Raw genomic sequence first — 18767 nt, 5'->3', positions numbered from 1 at the left:
TTTGGTAGTGTTGTTTATTTCCGGGCCCTGGATACGGATATTTCAAACATGTTTACCGTTTCCAAGAACAACTGGAATGGTAAATAAAAAATGTACCGGAATCGTCAAGTCATCACATAATTATGAAAACAATACATAAATCGTCGTGAAATATATTTTTATGCTAGAATAGCGACAATACACGTTTGTTTTGTGTATTAACGTCTGCAGAAGCCCTTGGGATATGTTTGTGACCTCGACCTTCGGCCTCGGTCACAAACAATCCCGCGGGCTTCTGCAGACGTTAATACACAAAAAAAAAACGTGTATTATCCCTACATTAGTAAGGGGCAAGTGATAGGAAAGTCAGCGACCTTAACCACTTGGTCACGGAGGCCCTTATAAAATGAAAGTAGTTCGACAACATGAAACACAATAGATTCAATACAGATATTTTCCTGCAAGTTCGTTCTTTCTGGTAAAACACAAGCCGTATTTTTGACAGAAATTATAATGGTGTATGATAAATTTTAATATTAGTCACAACAAAATGTATGCAATTTAAGAAACCAAGTCTTGTTAACAAATCGGAAGAAATGATAACAGAATCTAAATATAAGAAAAGAACTATATGAGTTTATTGAATTGCAGTTGCAGTTGAGAATAACAATAATGACTTTTACCATAAGAATATCGAACATACAATAAGAATAACGACATATACAATAACAATGGTAAGACTTAGAATATGAATGACACGACATTGGATAACAATATCAAAGATACAATAACAATAACGAAATATAGAATAACAATAATGACTTTTAGAATATGAATGACAAGAAATTGAATAACAATAACAAACATACAATAATAATAACATACATATATAATTTAGCAACGTTTGATATGCCATAGGCCTTCATGCCTGACGAATTTCGTGTATAGCAGTATCAAACCATTTTAGTATACTAGTTTGAAACCTGCAAAGAGAAAAATAACTATTCCAAATTTCGGATACAATCCACGAAAAAGAATAAGAAGAAACGAATATTTTGCTTTAAGTCTAGTTCTGAGTTAATTAATGAGCTGACTAGACACATAGAACAAAGGCAGATCCACTGGGATTGTGTATTACATCTCTGTGTTCTGATTAAGGACATTTTGTCAGCGAGAAATCACAGAGGCTAGTTAACATTATCACTATAATGTGACAGTATCGACGCAGTTGCAAGAGGCAAGAAAAGTTTCTATGTGCTGCACAGAGTACGTTATGTATTTAAAATTAAACGTATAGCTAAAGTATATGACATGATAGCAGGACAGTTTTAAACGCTCTCGGGACACGTTTATACTACGTGCACAGATATATGTTTATACATTGTTTTACTTCTTAACAATTACAACGTGGAAACAAGCTATTGTTACAGTAATAACCGTTCAAGTTTCAATCACCTGATGATTCTCTACCAACATACATAAAAAGTTTCTATAATATGGAACCTTAGTAAAAGTTGTCTAGCTGTACATTTATGGATTCTTGCACTTGTATAGAAATGGTTTCTCGCACGGATCTAAATGATCACGTGGATTACATCCTTTAGGAATATAAATGGCATTACGAGTGGTGTTCGAAATCTAATGATTATTAGTGACAAATTTTTCACCGAAGAAATAAAAGCTCAACTTTGATTGTGAGTTATGGTAATTGTAGCAAATTTTGCAAATTCATTGCTTGAATGCGTCATGGAATACTCTGAAAATACTAGAGTATGGCTGACACAAGTGCTTGTCTGGACCGTAGACGGGGCTAATAACGGATTGTCTTCAAAGACAACACAATGTTACAAATCTAGGTAATATTAGGGATTTGATAAAATTTTATTGGAACATTTCAGATTTCAAATATTCATTCAAAATATCTGACGAGGAAGCTCTGAATAAGCGTATCACGCTGTTTTTCCAACTTTGTCTTAGGATAATGTTTGGAATCGGACCCTGACTTTAAAACTTATTTACAAGTCTGCTTCTGCTAATCTAGAATGATAGATATGGAATTAATCATGCAGCAATAAAACCCATTTACAAAATTTGACGAAATCTAAAATGAAAGCCATTTCGTGAAATAAATTCTTTTTTCACGAACGACTGATACTCTTTGTTGCGTGTTGCGTTAATGCATGGACATTGCTGTCGTCGTCCCTAGATGTTGGTGACATTGGAAGTCCAGATTTTGTTGTGTCTTTCAAAGTTTCGAATTTGATTTCATATTTCTTTTCGTCCACTTAAAATGCAACATTACACGATATATCAGAGTTCATGTATACGTTAGAAATTTCTTTAATAAGTTGTTTTGATCAGAAAAAAACTTGATTCAGCTAACTTTTACACTGGAATTTATTTCCATCGTATTATCAACTCGTTTGATAACCATTTGAACAACATGAACAATGCCTATATAAAATATACGCGTATAGAAGTACAACCAAGACACAGCGATGGGAAACTATTGAACAGAGCGATACATTATTGGCAAAGGAAATATACGATCTGTCAAGATTCTCAAGGAAATTCCTTAAAGGATTTTATATCTGGAACACCTCATTAAACTTGAAATCAACATAATTCTAAGCTCATGTTCTCATTTATATTAAGTAAGCAGATAGAAATATAAACTCAGTGTCTGTATTAAAAGCAGTTTAGTTTTATTTAGAACTTGCAAAATACTCAATATGATGCATTGTATTGAAATGTAATATTATATAATATCATCATAATATAATTTAAAATAATGATGAAAGTAAATATCATAATAACTCTAGTTTCATCTTCGTAAAGTATTGCCCGTAAAGGTATCGGATCCACATCGCAACAGCGCCCGAGTCAAAAACTGATCGAGTATATGTGCTTACCTATTAATGGCTTTTATGTTCCTCGGATACATTTGTATAATTACTAATTACCCCGTATATGTTCCTCTTTCCTTCCTTTGTCTTATGTCCTAAACAAACTATATAGAAACCTTAATAAAGTCTCCATGGTTGAGTAGTCAAGGTCACTGACTACGAATCACTTGTCCCTCACCGATGTGTGTTCGAGTCTCAGTCGGGGCGTTTAAATTCTTCATGCGAGGAAGCCGTCAACCTGTTTTACAGAAGGTTAGTGGTTCTACCCAGGTGCCCGCCTGTGGTGAAATAATACACAGAGGGTAAGCTGGGGTCTTCTCTACAATCAAAGCTAGAAATTTGCTATATGACCTCTAAATGTGTCGTTGCGGCGTCAAGCCGAACAAAAATAATAACCTTAAAGTAAAATGAGTAGATTACACAGTGAATTATACACACATCTCAGGGACAAACAGCTATAATGCACACATGTATTAGTGTCTGTTGATATTAATTTTATTTGAATATACTTCGATTATATAATTTTTACTTAAGTCAAAGATTAACACTTTTATTAACAGTCACACACTTATGCATCAACAAAGTTTGACTTTTATTATTTGTGTTTGCATTTTCAAGTATCAACGGCTTTATTTTGCTAGAGCAATATTGATGCAAAACATGCACATCCCGGACTGCTAATGCGCTTATTACAAGTTTACTTTATTGATTTAAAATTGTCAATTCACTGTTTGTATCTAGTTTAGCAAATTAAAAGAAATAATACATAGCAGTGCGATTTTTAATAGAATCGACGTCAACAATTCAGATAGACGAAACCTAGATTGATTGCGCTTGTCGTTCCATCGCCAACTTGTAATACACCAAATGCGATTTCCGTAAACCGTGGCCCGTGTATAATGGAAAGGGAAATGACATGTGCGTGTTAGCGTTATTAAAGCGAGCCTTTTTAGCAGCATGGGAAATTCAGGAGACACTATAAAATATCCGATAGGCGGGGAACTACTGTATTGGATATAGCTTCGGACTAAAAGCGACACACGTCTTTCGTATTAGAATGTTTGACAAATAAGGAGAGAAATTAAAGCCGATAAGATGGACAAAAGATTTCGATGTCTTAAAAGACCGCATGTTCTTCCAAAGCTGTTATGATTCTGACACATGTTTGAATACTAAGATTAACGGAATAAATACGCAAATTAATCGTTCAATTAAAACGACAAAATTTCCTGAAATTATCAATCCACAGTGACAATCAAATTAATCAGGAATTTTGCCTACTCTGCAAATGAATACTTAATATGGCAAACAGATATTTGCCACTGGATATTGTTTGTGTTCGATTTTTCACATATAAGCGCTAAATCGTCTTTGAAAACAAATATATACTTTAAATGTATTTTTAAATTTGTCTTTTTCAGAAAAAAGGAGTTCTTTCTGTATAATTTATCAATTATTTGTTATAGTGTATATTTCGTCTTCAGTTCATAATCGAAAACAGTCTTCATAAGTTTCTATACGATAACAGACGGAACAGTTTGTATTACATAATTCTATATATAACTAATACGATGGATAATACAACATCTGTATTTTCAAATACATCTGGATTTGACACTGTAGGACCCATACCAGGTCCAGAGAATGTCACAACTGCTGAAATTGCTAGTTTTTCAACTATGTTCTTTGTAATAGGAATCGTTGGAATCACCGGAAATATTTTAGTAGTTTACATTGTCTTTAGTGACGCCAAGATGAGACTCTCTATGACAAACATGCTAATTGTAAACCTAGCTGTGGCCGATCTATTAATTTTGTTGTTCGGTATTCCAGAAATAGTTCAATTTATGATTAATAAAGGCTGGCTTCTAGGACCGGAAATGTGCAAGACTCAGAGATCGATCCTAGTGTGTGCTTTGTACTCGTCTGTCATGACCCTCCTGGCACTGTGTGTTGAAAGGTAGGAATATGTTTTCATTTGTTATATAGTGCTGTCTTTCATATTAATACAGTATTCATCAATACATTCAACTGGAAAATTATTATCACTTATGCATGTATGTGTGTAATTATCTAATTTAAGAAATTAGAAACATAAATAACACAACTGCTAACATACATTGCTTTAAACTGAAAATATTTAAAAGATATGTTTGCAATATTTATCTGCGTATGAAAAGTGGTGAATGTTAATTTTAGTTTTATATTGTAAACAAAATGAAAAATATATCAATATATTTATTTTACTAAAAAAGGAAAAATAAAGAAAAAAGAGGGAGTTTTTCATAAAAGCATTTTCAAGCCTCTACACGTATGTTCTTTCATCATAAATATTTGTTTCGTTTATATTCAAACTGAATCAGTAAATACAATTTGTCGTCTATATGGCGTAACACTGTTTTGTAAATCATTATTCAATATTTTTATGGCAGAACTTTTTTGTGACTTTCCGTAATTTAAATATTTATCTCTCATTTTTACAATTCTCTTTAAATACCTTAGAGCATCCATATTAGTAAATTATAGATTTTAAGGGAGAATCTTTGTTTTATCCATGCTGAACACCATCTGTTAATTCAAAAGACTGTTTCTAGTATCAGAAAGTAAAACCCACTACGTAAATTAAATATCAAATGTCTTTTCCTTGTCAAAAGTTCATGGCTCGTAAAGATGAATAGACCGCTATCATATTATCAATTAATATTAAAAAAACATATCATTTCAGTAACGTTGTCAGCTAATCAAGCTGCATAGTCAAACAAGTGAGACGATTGTAGTGGGCGTTATGGAAATCATTGAAACTAACGCACAAAAAAGTGACGCAAATTCAAAAGGTCACAGTAACCGAACTACCTCTTTTCTTCCTTTAGTATTGATGACTCAATGATAAAGTTTATAGAAATATTACTACTATCGTTAATGAGATAGGTAAACGCCCGATACGATACGAAATACGATCATAATCATTTTTTTAAGAATAACCCAGTAATTTACAGCACGCAAATAATTTAAAAAAGAAATATTTCAAAAGCGGGAACGAAAAGAGGTCGGGATTGGATGTGTACATTACGATCACAATTTTTCTGATATTGTTTTGTTTTCCTTCGCTTTAAAAAGTCTAAAAATGAAAATAAAAATGTTTTGCAAGAAGATAGGAATTGTGAATAGTACAGTAGCCCTTATGTAGTGTTGTACCGTTTATCTGTTAACTTCTGTCTAATACTAATATTATTTCAAAATAAACGTGATTGACTTAAACCTGAAATCGCCGAATGAGACGAAGAGATCGAAGACCTGCTAAAATACCATTTTTCTTATTCAAACGTACGTTTCAAGACATTGCATTACATTTTGTCTTCGGCAGATCAACATTTAGCATTTTTATATCTATCATGAAAAAATATATGAACAATTTATATATCAATTGATATTGTATTGCAATAACTAAATCTTTCCACCCCAAACATAATTACACAATCATGCACAGTACCATAGAGTTGAATATGGCACTGAAGCTGGGCATTGCCAAATTCTTAAAATTGTTTTTAAAGTGTATTTCAAAAAGCAGAAAAGTTGGACACCTGCAATTATGTATTTGTATTGTCGAAACTGATCTCACTCATTGGTCAAACTGTTTGGTTTAACAGCAATGATTGAAATAATGATACATACGTGTTTCATCACGAAAAGTGCATGAACGTTTACATATCGCATGCGTGGGTGAATTTTCAAAATAAGCAGTTAGGTTTTTAAGGAAATATCTATTGTGTGACGACGTAAGATAAATATGTAGATTATAAGATAAGTCATTTAATTGTTTTTCTTGTGTCACATCTTGTCAAGACTTACTATGTAAACTTTGCGCTTTTTCGTTCATGAGTTTTGTATTGTGTTCATGATAGTTTTGCAATAAAGCACGTGGTCTTCATTTATATAGAACTAAGCTATATTTAAAAGAACAGTTTATCGCTAACGACAGATAATGATATTCTTACAAAATATTGAAACTATAGATCTCTAACATTATTCCTCTTAGACATTTCCAAGTAAGTTTGATACTGATCAGCTACAACGGCTGTTAACATTATGTCCGGCTTCCACTATGTTCCGCCGTTTAAAATCTATTTCAAATTCTTAGATAGATTTACGAAAACTTTAGTGTGCTGGATGAATTAAAATTCTTCTTCAGTTATCGAGCCTATGCCAATAAATATCCTTTCTCTGATGCCAATAAATCATTGTAATTACCAAATAAAGAATGACCAATCACTGTTCACATAACATTGGCTAAATAAGACGAAATGTAATAAATTTCCCATAAAAGTCCCGTGTTTTATCACTGACACATCAGATCTGATCCGTAATCTTTGTAATACTTATCGCAGCGCTCAATAATACAATCATGTTATAACAAAACAATTCATATGCAACATTCTTGAGCTACGAAATAGAGTCGTTAATCCTTCAATGCCTTTATCTCTCACGTTTTCTTGATGTTAATGAACAGTGCCACGTTTCACTATATTTCTATTATAAATTTTCTATAGAACTTCTAGAACATTATTCCATGAACTACAGAATCCCAAATGAGTGCCATGTTTTGGTTGTCATTAAAAGGTTAAAAACAAACAGTACTGTGAAATCATCAATTTTCATGAATGACTAGTTGTTCACATCAATCCATGATATTAAATCCCATCGAACAATAAACTTTCAATTAATTTTAACTTCAGAAAATAAATCGATGAATTTATTCCCTACGAAATTTTTGTTTTCGTCAAAATCACGATGATTACTGCCCAAGAAATTTAATCATTTCACAGCATCTTATTATTTAATATTTTTTCACAAACATGCTTTTAAAAAACTGATTTAATTGCCAGTTCTGCAGTTTCTTTATATTCCTTTAGTCTTTATTATATCAGTGAGTCATGTCAGCGAGCTAGTATCTCAGTAACAATATAACAGAACTAACTAAAGCTTCAGTTTTTGCCCAAGTTAATACCAAATGAGTGAAAAAAGCCACTACTCTTGCTTTCGTTTAAAATACATTATGACATTTTTGTAATTAGACATATTTTCATCTTTCAGGGAGTAACTATCTTAGTAACGACATAACAGAACTAATTAAAACTTCAATTTTCGTCCAAGGTAATATCAACTGAATGAAAAAAGAAAAAAAACACCACTCTTGCTTTCATCTAGTTGGAATTACATTATGACATTTTTTTTTGTAATTAGCCATATTTTCATCTTTCATTATTTAGTTCACGTTTGTCAGCGAATGCGAGTATGTATCTTAGTAACTATACATCAAAACTAACTGAAACTTCACATACTCCTTTGTCATGATAATACCGGCTGAATAACATAGGTTCCGTAACCTAAGTTGTCATTTTGATTAAATAATGTCATTTTCGTGCGTAGCAACATGTTCGCTAAAATTCGTTTCTTTTGTCTTTCTTGAATATATATTTCATTCCTTGGAGGGAATATAGAAATACTGCTCATTCATCTGTGTGTTCACCTTTCGGCACCCTCTCACCAAACCACAGAATCATCCATACTAAACCAGATTTTCTTTTCATCTTTAGTTTCTAATATTTCTTGATATCGTTTCTTCGTATCCTGTCATATGCCTCTGCCCATATTTTCACTTCCTCATCCCAGTAACACAACTCACATAACCTTTTCCCGCCTGAAATTCCTAATAGTTCATTGTTTCTTGATATAGTCCTCTTATCTCCCCGACCACTCTCGTTCGATATCCCACAAACCTACCCACAACCACACCTAAAAGCACATTTTATTTCAGCTGTGATTCGATATAGCCCCTCAGAATATCATCTCCACCATGCCCTATTTACTCCACCCTACCCTATAAAATACTTTAAATTTGTATGTCTTGATATCGGTCATCCCGTCCCTAACATTACATCTTACATACACAAACAAACACCCAATAAATTATTTTAGTTTCTCGTTTTTCTTATCTCATAGTGGCCCATTACATCTCCCATTCTGAGAACACGTTACATCATTGCACCCACTCGTCCCCAAAAGCAAATAATTTAACCCCCGCCCAAACGACACCCACCACCAATCAAAATAAATAGCACTTTACTTTTAGTTTGTTGTGTAGTATCCGGTTGACTTTATGCAACATATCATTTGTCTGAAACTAATTGTTCGATCCAAAATACATTCTACACACATTCTAATGTGATGGCAAAATATATCCCAGCAAACATGTTAGTGACTTTACATTCAATCTTAGACCTTCTTTGCATAACGCTTATCCCTCATGTAAATAGTAACCCGCCTAAAGTATATTTAGTTTAGAAAAATGTAAGTAGTAAGAAAGGTATTGGTCAATGCAAAGCAGGAATATAGTGAAAAATTAAATCTAATGACGTCACATTACGTTGCCATAATGACAAATGTTAGATTATTATTTCTCAAAACATAAAAACTGATTCTGGAATACTTAACATTCACTTCTCAGCAATATCCAACAGTTTTAACAACCTTCGATGATGTGTGGAAAAATAGTGTTTCTGAATCCTTATTGAGCATCCTCTCCCTACCCCTCCCCCACCACCACCCCACCCACGCCCGTAGTGATAAAGAAAGAGGAGACAATTAGCTTCTATTATTCTATAAAATACTTTTATTGACCACAAAAATATAAATACCTTTGTAGTTAGATACGAACTTTCTTTCGCGGTATTGACGTTTGTCGTACTTCTAGCATTGTTCTGGAATACATAGGCTCTTTGATAGATCTGATAGTAAATTTCGTTTCATTCTAATATGTAAAAGAAAACAAAACTTAATTAATAAATTAGCTTTCAATAAGTTAATAAGCATTTAACTGATTTAATGTTTAGTTTTGATAATCGTCAGTTTACAGTAAGTTTTAAAGTACAACTTTTCAGTTTATAAAGAACTGCATACTGCAACTTACTGCCTCTTTACAGTGGAGGTATTTGTTGGTCATTTAAAACCAGTAAGTTGATTAAGAATATTTCCTTAACTTTTTATGTGACACAGTTTACTCCACTAAGGCCATATATATATATATATATATATATATATATATATATATATATATAGGGGCGAATATGATGTGTTCATCTAAATGTTTAGCAAGCACAAACCACTCTGACATAGTGAGAGAACAAGCATACAGGCATGAGCATTACATTTCTCATAATAGGACGTAGTCCTTTCAGCAGATGATATATAGTAAGCCAAATAATGTCTAGTTTCCTTGTTATATAATTTTTGTGTTGATTTCAAAACTATATCGTATCTCGAATATCGAAATCGAATTAAGATAATCTTAAGTTTTCATTTATAATGGGTAGAATATTTTAGCTTTTCATCGGATATTCGTCATTTTAGTGTTAATACATAACACAATTGATTTTCAATTTAATTAAATTAATGTAGTCGCTAATACTTTTAAATACTATTTTAAAATATTAGTGTATCTTGAGGAATAAAATGTGAACAATATGTAATTTGCATATTGACCAGTCGTACAATTTGGTAAATACGTTGCCTTTTAATTCATAATGGCACCAGAACAGAAAAAAATGCCACTATACTTATACTCTACCCCTAGGTATACTGTATAAACCATGGTCGTGAACAGGAAAATATACTAACAATATACTAACAATATACTAACAATATACTAACCTATTTAAATCGCGCATTCCTCACATAAAACGTGCAGTTCGTTAAATGGGTACTATGCATATTAAACAAGTGGCTATTTATCTTGTGCACCGGCCACATTGCTTTTCAATATTTCTAATCTCAGAAAAACACCTCATAGTTTATAGTTTCATCAACGTTACAGAAAAAATCTTGGATGAACTTCCCTAATGAAGTTCCGGTCTAGATTTCAAAATTATTCTGATTGGCTGATATGAAAATGTATGTCAGTAGTCGTTTATCTACATGTGTACACACAACATAAATGTGCAATATGAATTAAATTAATAAAACAAATATGTACTACTATATATCTTCAAATTCAAAATCATTTCTAAGATGAATTTCATTCATCATTTCGTGTTTAATTGTATCATTTTGAATATTTCGCGTTCGGTTTTTGTTTGTTTACATTTCGCCTAACGTGTGCAAACTGCTGTGACCTCTAGACCGGATACTAATTAGATATGTTCATCCAAGTTTTTTTTCTCACAAAATATGTGTTGTATTTCTGCAACATGAACTACTGGTGCACGACGGCAAATAAATTACCGCTTGTTCTATATGCATATTACCCATTTATCGAACAACCCGTTTTATGTGAGAATGCGCGATTGAAATTAATATAATAAGTGCATTATCTCGTTCATGAATTCATGGTTCTTACAGTGTAACTAGGGGTAGGGTATATCATATGCAGTGACATTTTCTTTCGGTTCTGGTGCCAGTGGTTTAAGCGTTTGATAGTTTACACTGTACGCTTTATACATGTCAGAATTTCCCTGGACATATAAATTAAATTTGACATTTTTATACTAGCTGCTTAATCCAAGACAGAAATTTTAGTGTAAGTTTTATAAACATAATTTTCATTTTAATGATTTGTTTTTAATAGCAGTCAAAATTTGCATTAGAACGCAGGTTTGTGAAATAATTATTACATCCCTATTGCCTAACATTTTGAGCCTGAACATTTTGGCTTGGTTGGTTCCAATATTCCGGCTTTCACAGCTTTTGGGTTTTGTTTAATCACCCCTATGCTATGCTGCCTGCTTTTTAATTTTTGTCTTTAGGCAGTTTCTGTGATATGCAGGCCCCATTCTCTAAATTCCAGTTTGTTAAGTTCTACCAATTGTTTTCTCGTTTAGGGCAAACCCATTTTTTTAACACGGGACCATACGCCGCTTTTTTTTGAATTGCACTCTGTGTATCATTGAATGTTCCGTGTACACCGCCTCGTGAATACACCAACGGTTGTCTCCAGTTATATTATTTGCAAAATTTAATGAATTTCGAAGCTACATAAAGTTTTAAAACTTTTTGTTACACTGCTCATCACTACTGCAAGTAATCTTTTTAGACAATTGAAATAATTCTATCTAAATGTTATATACTGAGTTAAATTTCTTGTTGAACTTAGATGTAATTTGAAATTTAGAGAAACTCTCTCGGTGTTGTTAACTAAAAGTAATTTTCATTGTTTTACCCCCAAAATTTAATCTTAATAATCGCTGTTAAAAACCAAAATGAGTACCAAATTACGCCTTACTAGTTCAAGCAGAAATTTCATTACGCTCCCGCTGGAAAGGGAATAAATTGAAACAGAATATTTAAGTGAAATGAATAAAACGAAATTAAAGTTTAAAATTAGTCTGATCATATTTTCAAGCATTTGCGGTGAAAAAGTCGGTCATTATTTCATGAAGAGCGGGTACCTGAACCACTGGCCTCCCGTTAACCTAAGGAATGATTTCCTTACATTCTATTTATATAATTGTAGTCAAGTGTACATATGAGCCGCGCCATGAGAAAACCAACATAGTTGGTTTGCGACCAGCATGGATCCAGACCAGCCTGCGCATCCGCGCAGTCTGGTCAGGATCCATGCTGTTCGCTTTAAAAGCCTATTGGAATTGGAGAAACTGTTAGCGAACAGCATGGATCCTGACCAGACTGTACGGATGCGCAGGCTGGTTTGGATCCATGCTGGTCGCAAACCCTCTAAGTTGGTTTTCTCATGGCACGGCTCAATTATATGTAAGAACGGTATATTTTATGACATTTCATTATCCTTAATGAGATCCGCATTGTGAAATCTGTTTATTTAAACCAAGATCTAATTACCAGCAGTTAAAACATATTTCTGTCTAGTTTTGGGCTAATTACATTTTAATTTAAAAACGCCCAGAGAATGAGAGTGATGCTACAAACACTCATGTTTTCGGGAAACCATAACTGACTTTCGCTTTCGTACTTGATAATTGCCTTTTCTGTGTTAGATTCTATACATTTAAAATTTGTGAGATATATGCAACTTCCTTGTGAAAAGATACTTTAAGAGACTTCAAAAGTAATTAGAGTTCAATATAATAAATTAGTCAATGCTACATGTAAAATATTTAGTTTTACTGTTAGTGTTTACCCTAAAGAGTTTCTTTCAACCCGTTACTATAAATGCCATGAAAAGATTGATATGTATTTCACGTTTTGGGTGAAAATACATAAAGCGGTTGATTACTTTCAATCAAGTGTATTTTCAATAATGTTAAATGAGTGTCTTTATGAAAATATATGCATTGCATTAACAAGGTTATAGCTGCGAACCGAAGTGCTAAATGTTAGTTATAATAGCTCTAGACATTGCCCTGTATGATTCTTTGTAAGCTTAAATCTGTTCACGGAAAGAGGACTACTGTCGATTTGTCTTAATATATAGTATATAAAATATTTAAGAAATAAGTAACAAGAAAATTGAGCATTCAGATTTATTTTCGCAGTCTTGTCTCTATTTACTTCGGTCTTCTTGAAAATGTTATAAAAGTCCTTAATTGTTTCAGTCGTCTTGCCTGGAATAAAAAAGATATAAACTATAGCTCCTAGTGTGAATTGAAAATATAGGCATGTGCGACAGCAAAAAGTTAAGAGATAAATCTTGTCTAAATTTTTCAAAGTTTTTATTGTTTTGACACAATGTTAGATATATAGCACGAATACTTTAATCACCTTTTTGCATTTACTGAATGAATTATTCTGAGTTTTCAAAACAAACCATTACAACAGGTATGAATTAACAGACTTAAAAACTGTAAGGTTTTCCGTCTGATTGTAGATCATCAAGTATCGCTTCTTGTGCTGAATAGTTCTACTTTTCACGTAAATGCCTTAAGCACTTTCACAGTAAAGTAATTAGTTAGTCGATTTGTAGTTTCTTAGGCTCTGTACATTGCTTAGTTTCATATGTTCTTTAAATTATTTAAAAGATGAGTATATATTGTTCTTTCCCGTTGATTTAGTTTGAATCCGACTATGGCACAATGTTGTTCCTACCGGCTGAATTTATTGGCTGAATGGTTGTGTCCACTTGTTTTAATAACAGAATAAAAGCTTTTAAAATATTAAAGAACGACAGAAATTTCTATTTTAAGCCCGATAACACTGTGTTTTTAAAAGCAGACATTTTACGCCACTTGGCCTCGGCATGGTTTCTAGCAATAACATGATCAACTTGACCAGTCTGTAACATTACACTGGCCAAAATATTTGCACTTATTTATTACGGAATCCTGTTTCCGCCATCGACTTTTCGACAAGACAAACACGCGAAAACTTGAAATTAAGCATCTAATTTCAATTTTTCGTGCAACAAATTTACCGCGAAAAGTCGAAATCTTGAAGTTTTCGACCTAGAATCAAGCGCGAAAAGTAGAAATTAAAAAAGTTAATGTCAACTTCTCGTACTGAGATATTCCCTCGAAAAGTTGAAAAGTCGAAGTTTGTAACGCTACAATTGTCGTGCAAATGTCAGCTTATCGACTGAATTTGTAGGGCGAAAAGTATAAATTTAAGTCTTAACTTCTACTTTTCGTGCCAGTTCTTCGGCCGATAATTTCGTGATATTATCGCTTAAATTTCGACTTGTTCTAGGGTTAGGGTTAGAGTTACTTAGGTTTGGGTTAGGGCTAGGGTTAGGGTTAGTTAGTTCTAGAACGAAAAGTCGAAATTTAAGCGATAACATCGCGAAAATACCGACCAAAGAACTGGCACGAAAAGTAGAAGATAGGCCACTTAATTTCAACATTTCGCGCACGACAATTCTCGGGTCAAAAACTTCAAGATTTCTACTTTTCGCGGGACATCTTTGCGCGAGAAGTTGAAGTTCTAATTTTAAATTTCTACTTTTCGCGCTTGGTTCTAGATCGAGAAGTTGACGTTTGCACGACAACTGTCGTGTTAAAAACTTGAAGTTTTCGACTTTTCGCGGTAAATTTTTAGCGCGAAAAGTTGAAATTAGATGCTTAATTTCAAGTTTTCGCGTATCTGTCTGGCCGAAAAGTCGATGGCGGAAACAGGATTCCATAATTTATAACGTTTATATTTTGTCTTCTATTTACAGATTCATCGCCATAGTGTTTCCAATCAAGGCTCACATCGTGTGTACCCGACGCCGTACCCTGTATGTTATCGTCATGGTATGGCTTCTTGCCATTGTGCTATCTGCGCCGACTATCTTGTTTAATACCGTGACTAGCTTCAATAATACCGAGACTGATATACAATTCTGTGTTCTCGTATTTCCACACGACCATCTTCGTATGTTCTTAGTGTTCAAATATACAGAAGCTATGCTCTTTTATTTTATACCGTTACTTGTGCAAATTGTGTGCTACGTAATTATAGGCAAATACCTGTTTATTGGAATAAACGAGCTGCATGGACAAAATGTGCGTCAAAGCCCTGGAACTCCCAAGAAGTGTTCGGATACAATTAGTGCTCGGCGCGGTGTTATCAAAATGCTTGTTGTCAGCGTTCTTTTGTATTTCGTTAGCTATTCCCCACACCAAATTCTTCTCATCTACAATACTGTTTCTCCCGTGCCATTTCATCAAAACTGGGGCTTTCTTGTAGGCGTCACTGTACTTGCCTATCTGAACTCAGCAGGAAACCCCATCATCTACTGTGTGTTTAGCGATAAATATCGTCGCAAGTTTAAGACAATATTCACGTGCAGTGATCGCGAGAGTGCACGTCAGAATAGTGATACACTGATGTTACACTCTTCAACTCCAGCTACGGAATATACGCTTCTCTATAGAAAATCAACTAGAATTACCAACCAAAATAGATAGATATTTCTCACAAAATATTAACATGTGATTTTAATATTGTTTTGTCGACATAGTTGATATTTGCTTAAGTACCGCATAGAGTAGAGGAGTAATTTGACAGCCTTCCTCAAATAAATTTCCAGGATATACAAGAAAATATCAGTACGTTGTTAAGACAGCATGAAAGTGGCTTGACAAAATTTGTGTGAATACAATGATTTTACGCTGAATCGCAGTCTGGTTAAATTCACCTCGTATTAACGCTATACATCGGATCCGAAGACAAACTATAGAGGGTCGCGTTCATGTCACATTTTTTAAGATAGTGCAGAAACAAAAGGTCATGTTCTAATGTTAATAATATGACGAAACTTCTGTTCTATAAAAAGATCATTTTAGCCCTATTAATTCAAACGCTTGTTGAAACAAGCCGTCTGATTGGTTCAAATAAAATTAGATTTGTGGAAATAAAAATAGCAATATTGGAAATCCGATTACACAGAAAGATGAATTTAGATAGGCGACATCAGATCTAACATATAGGAAGATCGAGAGCAGACTGCGTTGAATCGAAAACTTTTACATTTAATTAATTTTTTTTTTTGCATTAAAACGTCCCGTATTTACCAAATTTGCGGAATAGTTAACAGGGCCGAACGCTCGATTTGCAACGTTCATTGCATGATCGTAAGAGGCGACTAATAGGTCTTAACACTTGGTTTTGCAGTAACTCTGTGATTCCAGCAGGTATGCAAATTTTGATTCCATACCTCATGTTTTTATTTCGAAGTAAATGAGATGTGGAACCAAAATTTGTAGTCCTGGCCCCAGTTTCACAAAACAAAAACTTAAGTAATTACTTAGTTAAGTATGTTAGTTTAAAATCATGCTATGCTTAAGCTATTGTTATTTAATGTTGATTTTTTTCTGTACCAATGTACTTATAGCTAAATTAAACTATGGTAAGTAGTATTTGTCTGCAGTACTTATTTCAGTCACGCAAATATGATATTTCTATTTAAGCACGATATCACGAACTTAGGTATTTGCTTAAGTATATTTCTTAATTTTATACTTCATTTTCTGTAAAATTCAGAATTGTTATGCTTTGATCTATGAAATAGTCATGTACGGGTCTGATATAGATGAAAAAGTCAACACTGAAGACGCATAAAGGGCAAAAACAAGCATTTGAAATAAAAGACTTAGCTAAGCAATTACTTCAGTATTTTCGTGAAATCGGGGCCTGTATGGCGCCATATAACCTATACTGTGTTGGTGCGCCGTACAATCTAAATAAATAAATAAATAAATAAATAAACATTTTACACAGTTACATCATGAATATACTTACACAATACCGGAATATGTCCATGTTACGCAATGAAAAAAAAAATTTGCTTTAATTCTAGGGAAACGAACTTTTTGATTCCTTGAACTGTTATAGTAAGTACCTATAAAAATAAAGATCTGATGCAAGTACCATGCTTTATCACTGACACGCTTTTAGGACCTTGCAAACGTTTTTTCAATTACGACAATGAAATAGAATGATTTTCAAGCACGAAATCCCATGTTGATGTAATCATATGAGCCGCGCCATAAGAAAACCAACATAGTGGGTTTGCGACCACCATGGATCCAGACCAGCCTGCGCATCCGCGCAGTCTGGTCAGGATCCATGCTGTTCGCTAACAGTTTCTCTAATTCCAATAGGCTTTGAAAGCGAACAGCATGGATCCTGACCAGACTGCGCGGATGCGCAGCCTGGTCTGGATCCATGCTGGTCGCAAACCCACTATGTTGGTTTTCCCATGGCACGGCTCAATTATACGGTCTTGTCACGAACGGCAAAATACCGAGGATATATCGTTATCACTCTGTTTATTTTATCATCACCATTATTCTTTGCAGCTAGACAGGAGAGGTAAAACAGGATTGTCTTTTAAAATGTATTGTATTCAATTTCCAAGACAAAGTTATATATATCTTTTGTTCGTTAAGATTTTACAAATTTCATGTCACATGTAAATCATGGAGAAGAACATTTCTTGATAAGTGAGAATAACACAATTCTAGGGAAATCTTTGTTTCTAATCTTCGTGCTGTTTCATCTATATGAAACTCTTTTAATCGAAGATTATGTTATAATTTAATAACATGTTTTCGTTGACTTGTATTAAAATGATGAACAAAACATGCTGCTTCTATGTGTTAGAAATTGAATACAATCATACGATATCGTATATTCATACAGAATTCGTTTAAGCTAAATCCCTAATTGACAATTTAATTGAACTTCATTTTGATGTGCTGATGTGTTTATAGCTCTTAGTGCAAGTACATTTAATAGATAGTATGAACTATAAAAGAGTGATAACAATTAATTTATGAAGAATTATATTATGTTATATGTCAAAGAAATGTAACCATATATCTGTTTCGTGTAGATCCTTTTGCTCTTGCGATAAGTATTATTGTGGTATCCAACTGATCTTGAATAGTAAAAGCGTTGTTTTAATTGACTGTTCTGCTTTAAACTACACGTCGTTTATTTCTATGCCATTACCACAAAACAATATCTCAAACTGACGCAACACAAACAGAAAGTCTCGTACAGAAAATGAGCTTATAAAGTGAGAAGGGTATCTCTATGAAAATATGGTTGGACTAAATGACGTTTTGTCTGATTCAAAGGTAGCAATGAAGATTATAACAGGAATAGAATAAAGTAGCAGTGAGGTAATAAACTCAAGAATAATACATTGAATGGCTTCTTACCGATCATGTACAATATATGTGTAAATCTCACATGTTTTGCGACCTTTGTTAGGTACGTTTTGATTTGATATGTTTTTGAAATGCAGTCTTAGTGGTCGCCTGTTTAAACAAGTCAGTTTAATTTCCGTAATGGCAGTGTGCTCGTCCATCAGCCGCAATCTGCTTTAAGCAGCCACATTTTGTCGGCCCTTACACTGGCTTGTGGTTGTGGAAAATTAGAAATGTAAAATCTTGTGACAAAGCTGGAATTCATTAAACTGTCCGGAATGAG

The 18767-nt window shown here is 33.4% G+C and overlaps 1 protein-coding gene across 1 annotated transcript; it reads left to right on the top strand.

The window, feature by feature from the left end:
• Positions 1-3667: 3667 nt before the first annotated feature.
• Positions 3668-17453, top strand: LOC123565898 (neuropeptide receptor 15-like). The gene is made up of 2 exons (XM_045359665.2): positions 3668-4845; positions 15004-17453. Exons 1-2 carry the CDS (start codon positions 4457-4459, stop codon positions 15734-15736), a joined length of 1122 nt encoding a protein of 373 aa, XP_045215600.2. The 5' UTR covers positions 3668-4456; the 3' UTR covers positions 15737-17453.
• Positions 17454-18767: the final 1314 nt, after the last annotated feature.

This window comes from Mercenaria mercenaria, chromosome 8 (assembly GCF_021730395.1).
Source record: "Mercenaria mercenaria strain notata chromosome 8, MADL_Memer_1, whole genome shotgun sequence".
Taxonomy (NCBI): domain Eukaryota; kingdom Metazoa; phylum Mollusca; class Bivalvia; order Venerida; family Veneridae; genus Mercenaria; species Mercenaria mercenaria.
Note: the sequence above shows the minus strand (reverse complement) of the source record. Positions and strands in the feature narration are given on the sequence as shown.

Excerpts from the sequence above, each read along its gene's own strand:
- LOC123565898 (XM_045359665.2), top strand. The coding sequence starts at position 4,457 with ATGGATAATACAACATCTGTATTTTCAAATACATCTGGATTTGACACT. Across the intron at positions 4,846-15,003 it reads CTGGCACTGTGTGTTGAAAG|ATTCATCGCCATAGTGTTTC; the intron begins GTAGGAATATGT and ends TTCTATTTACAG.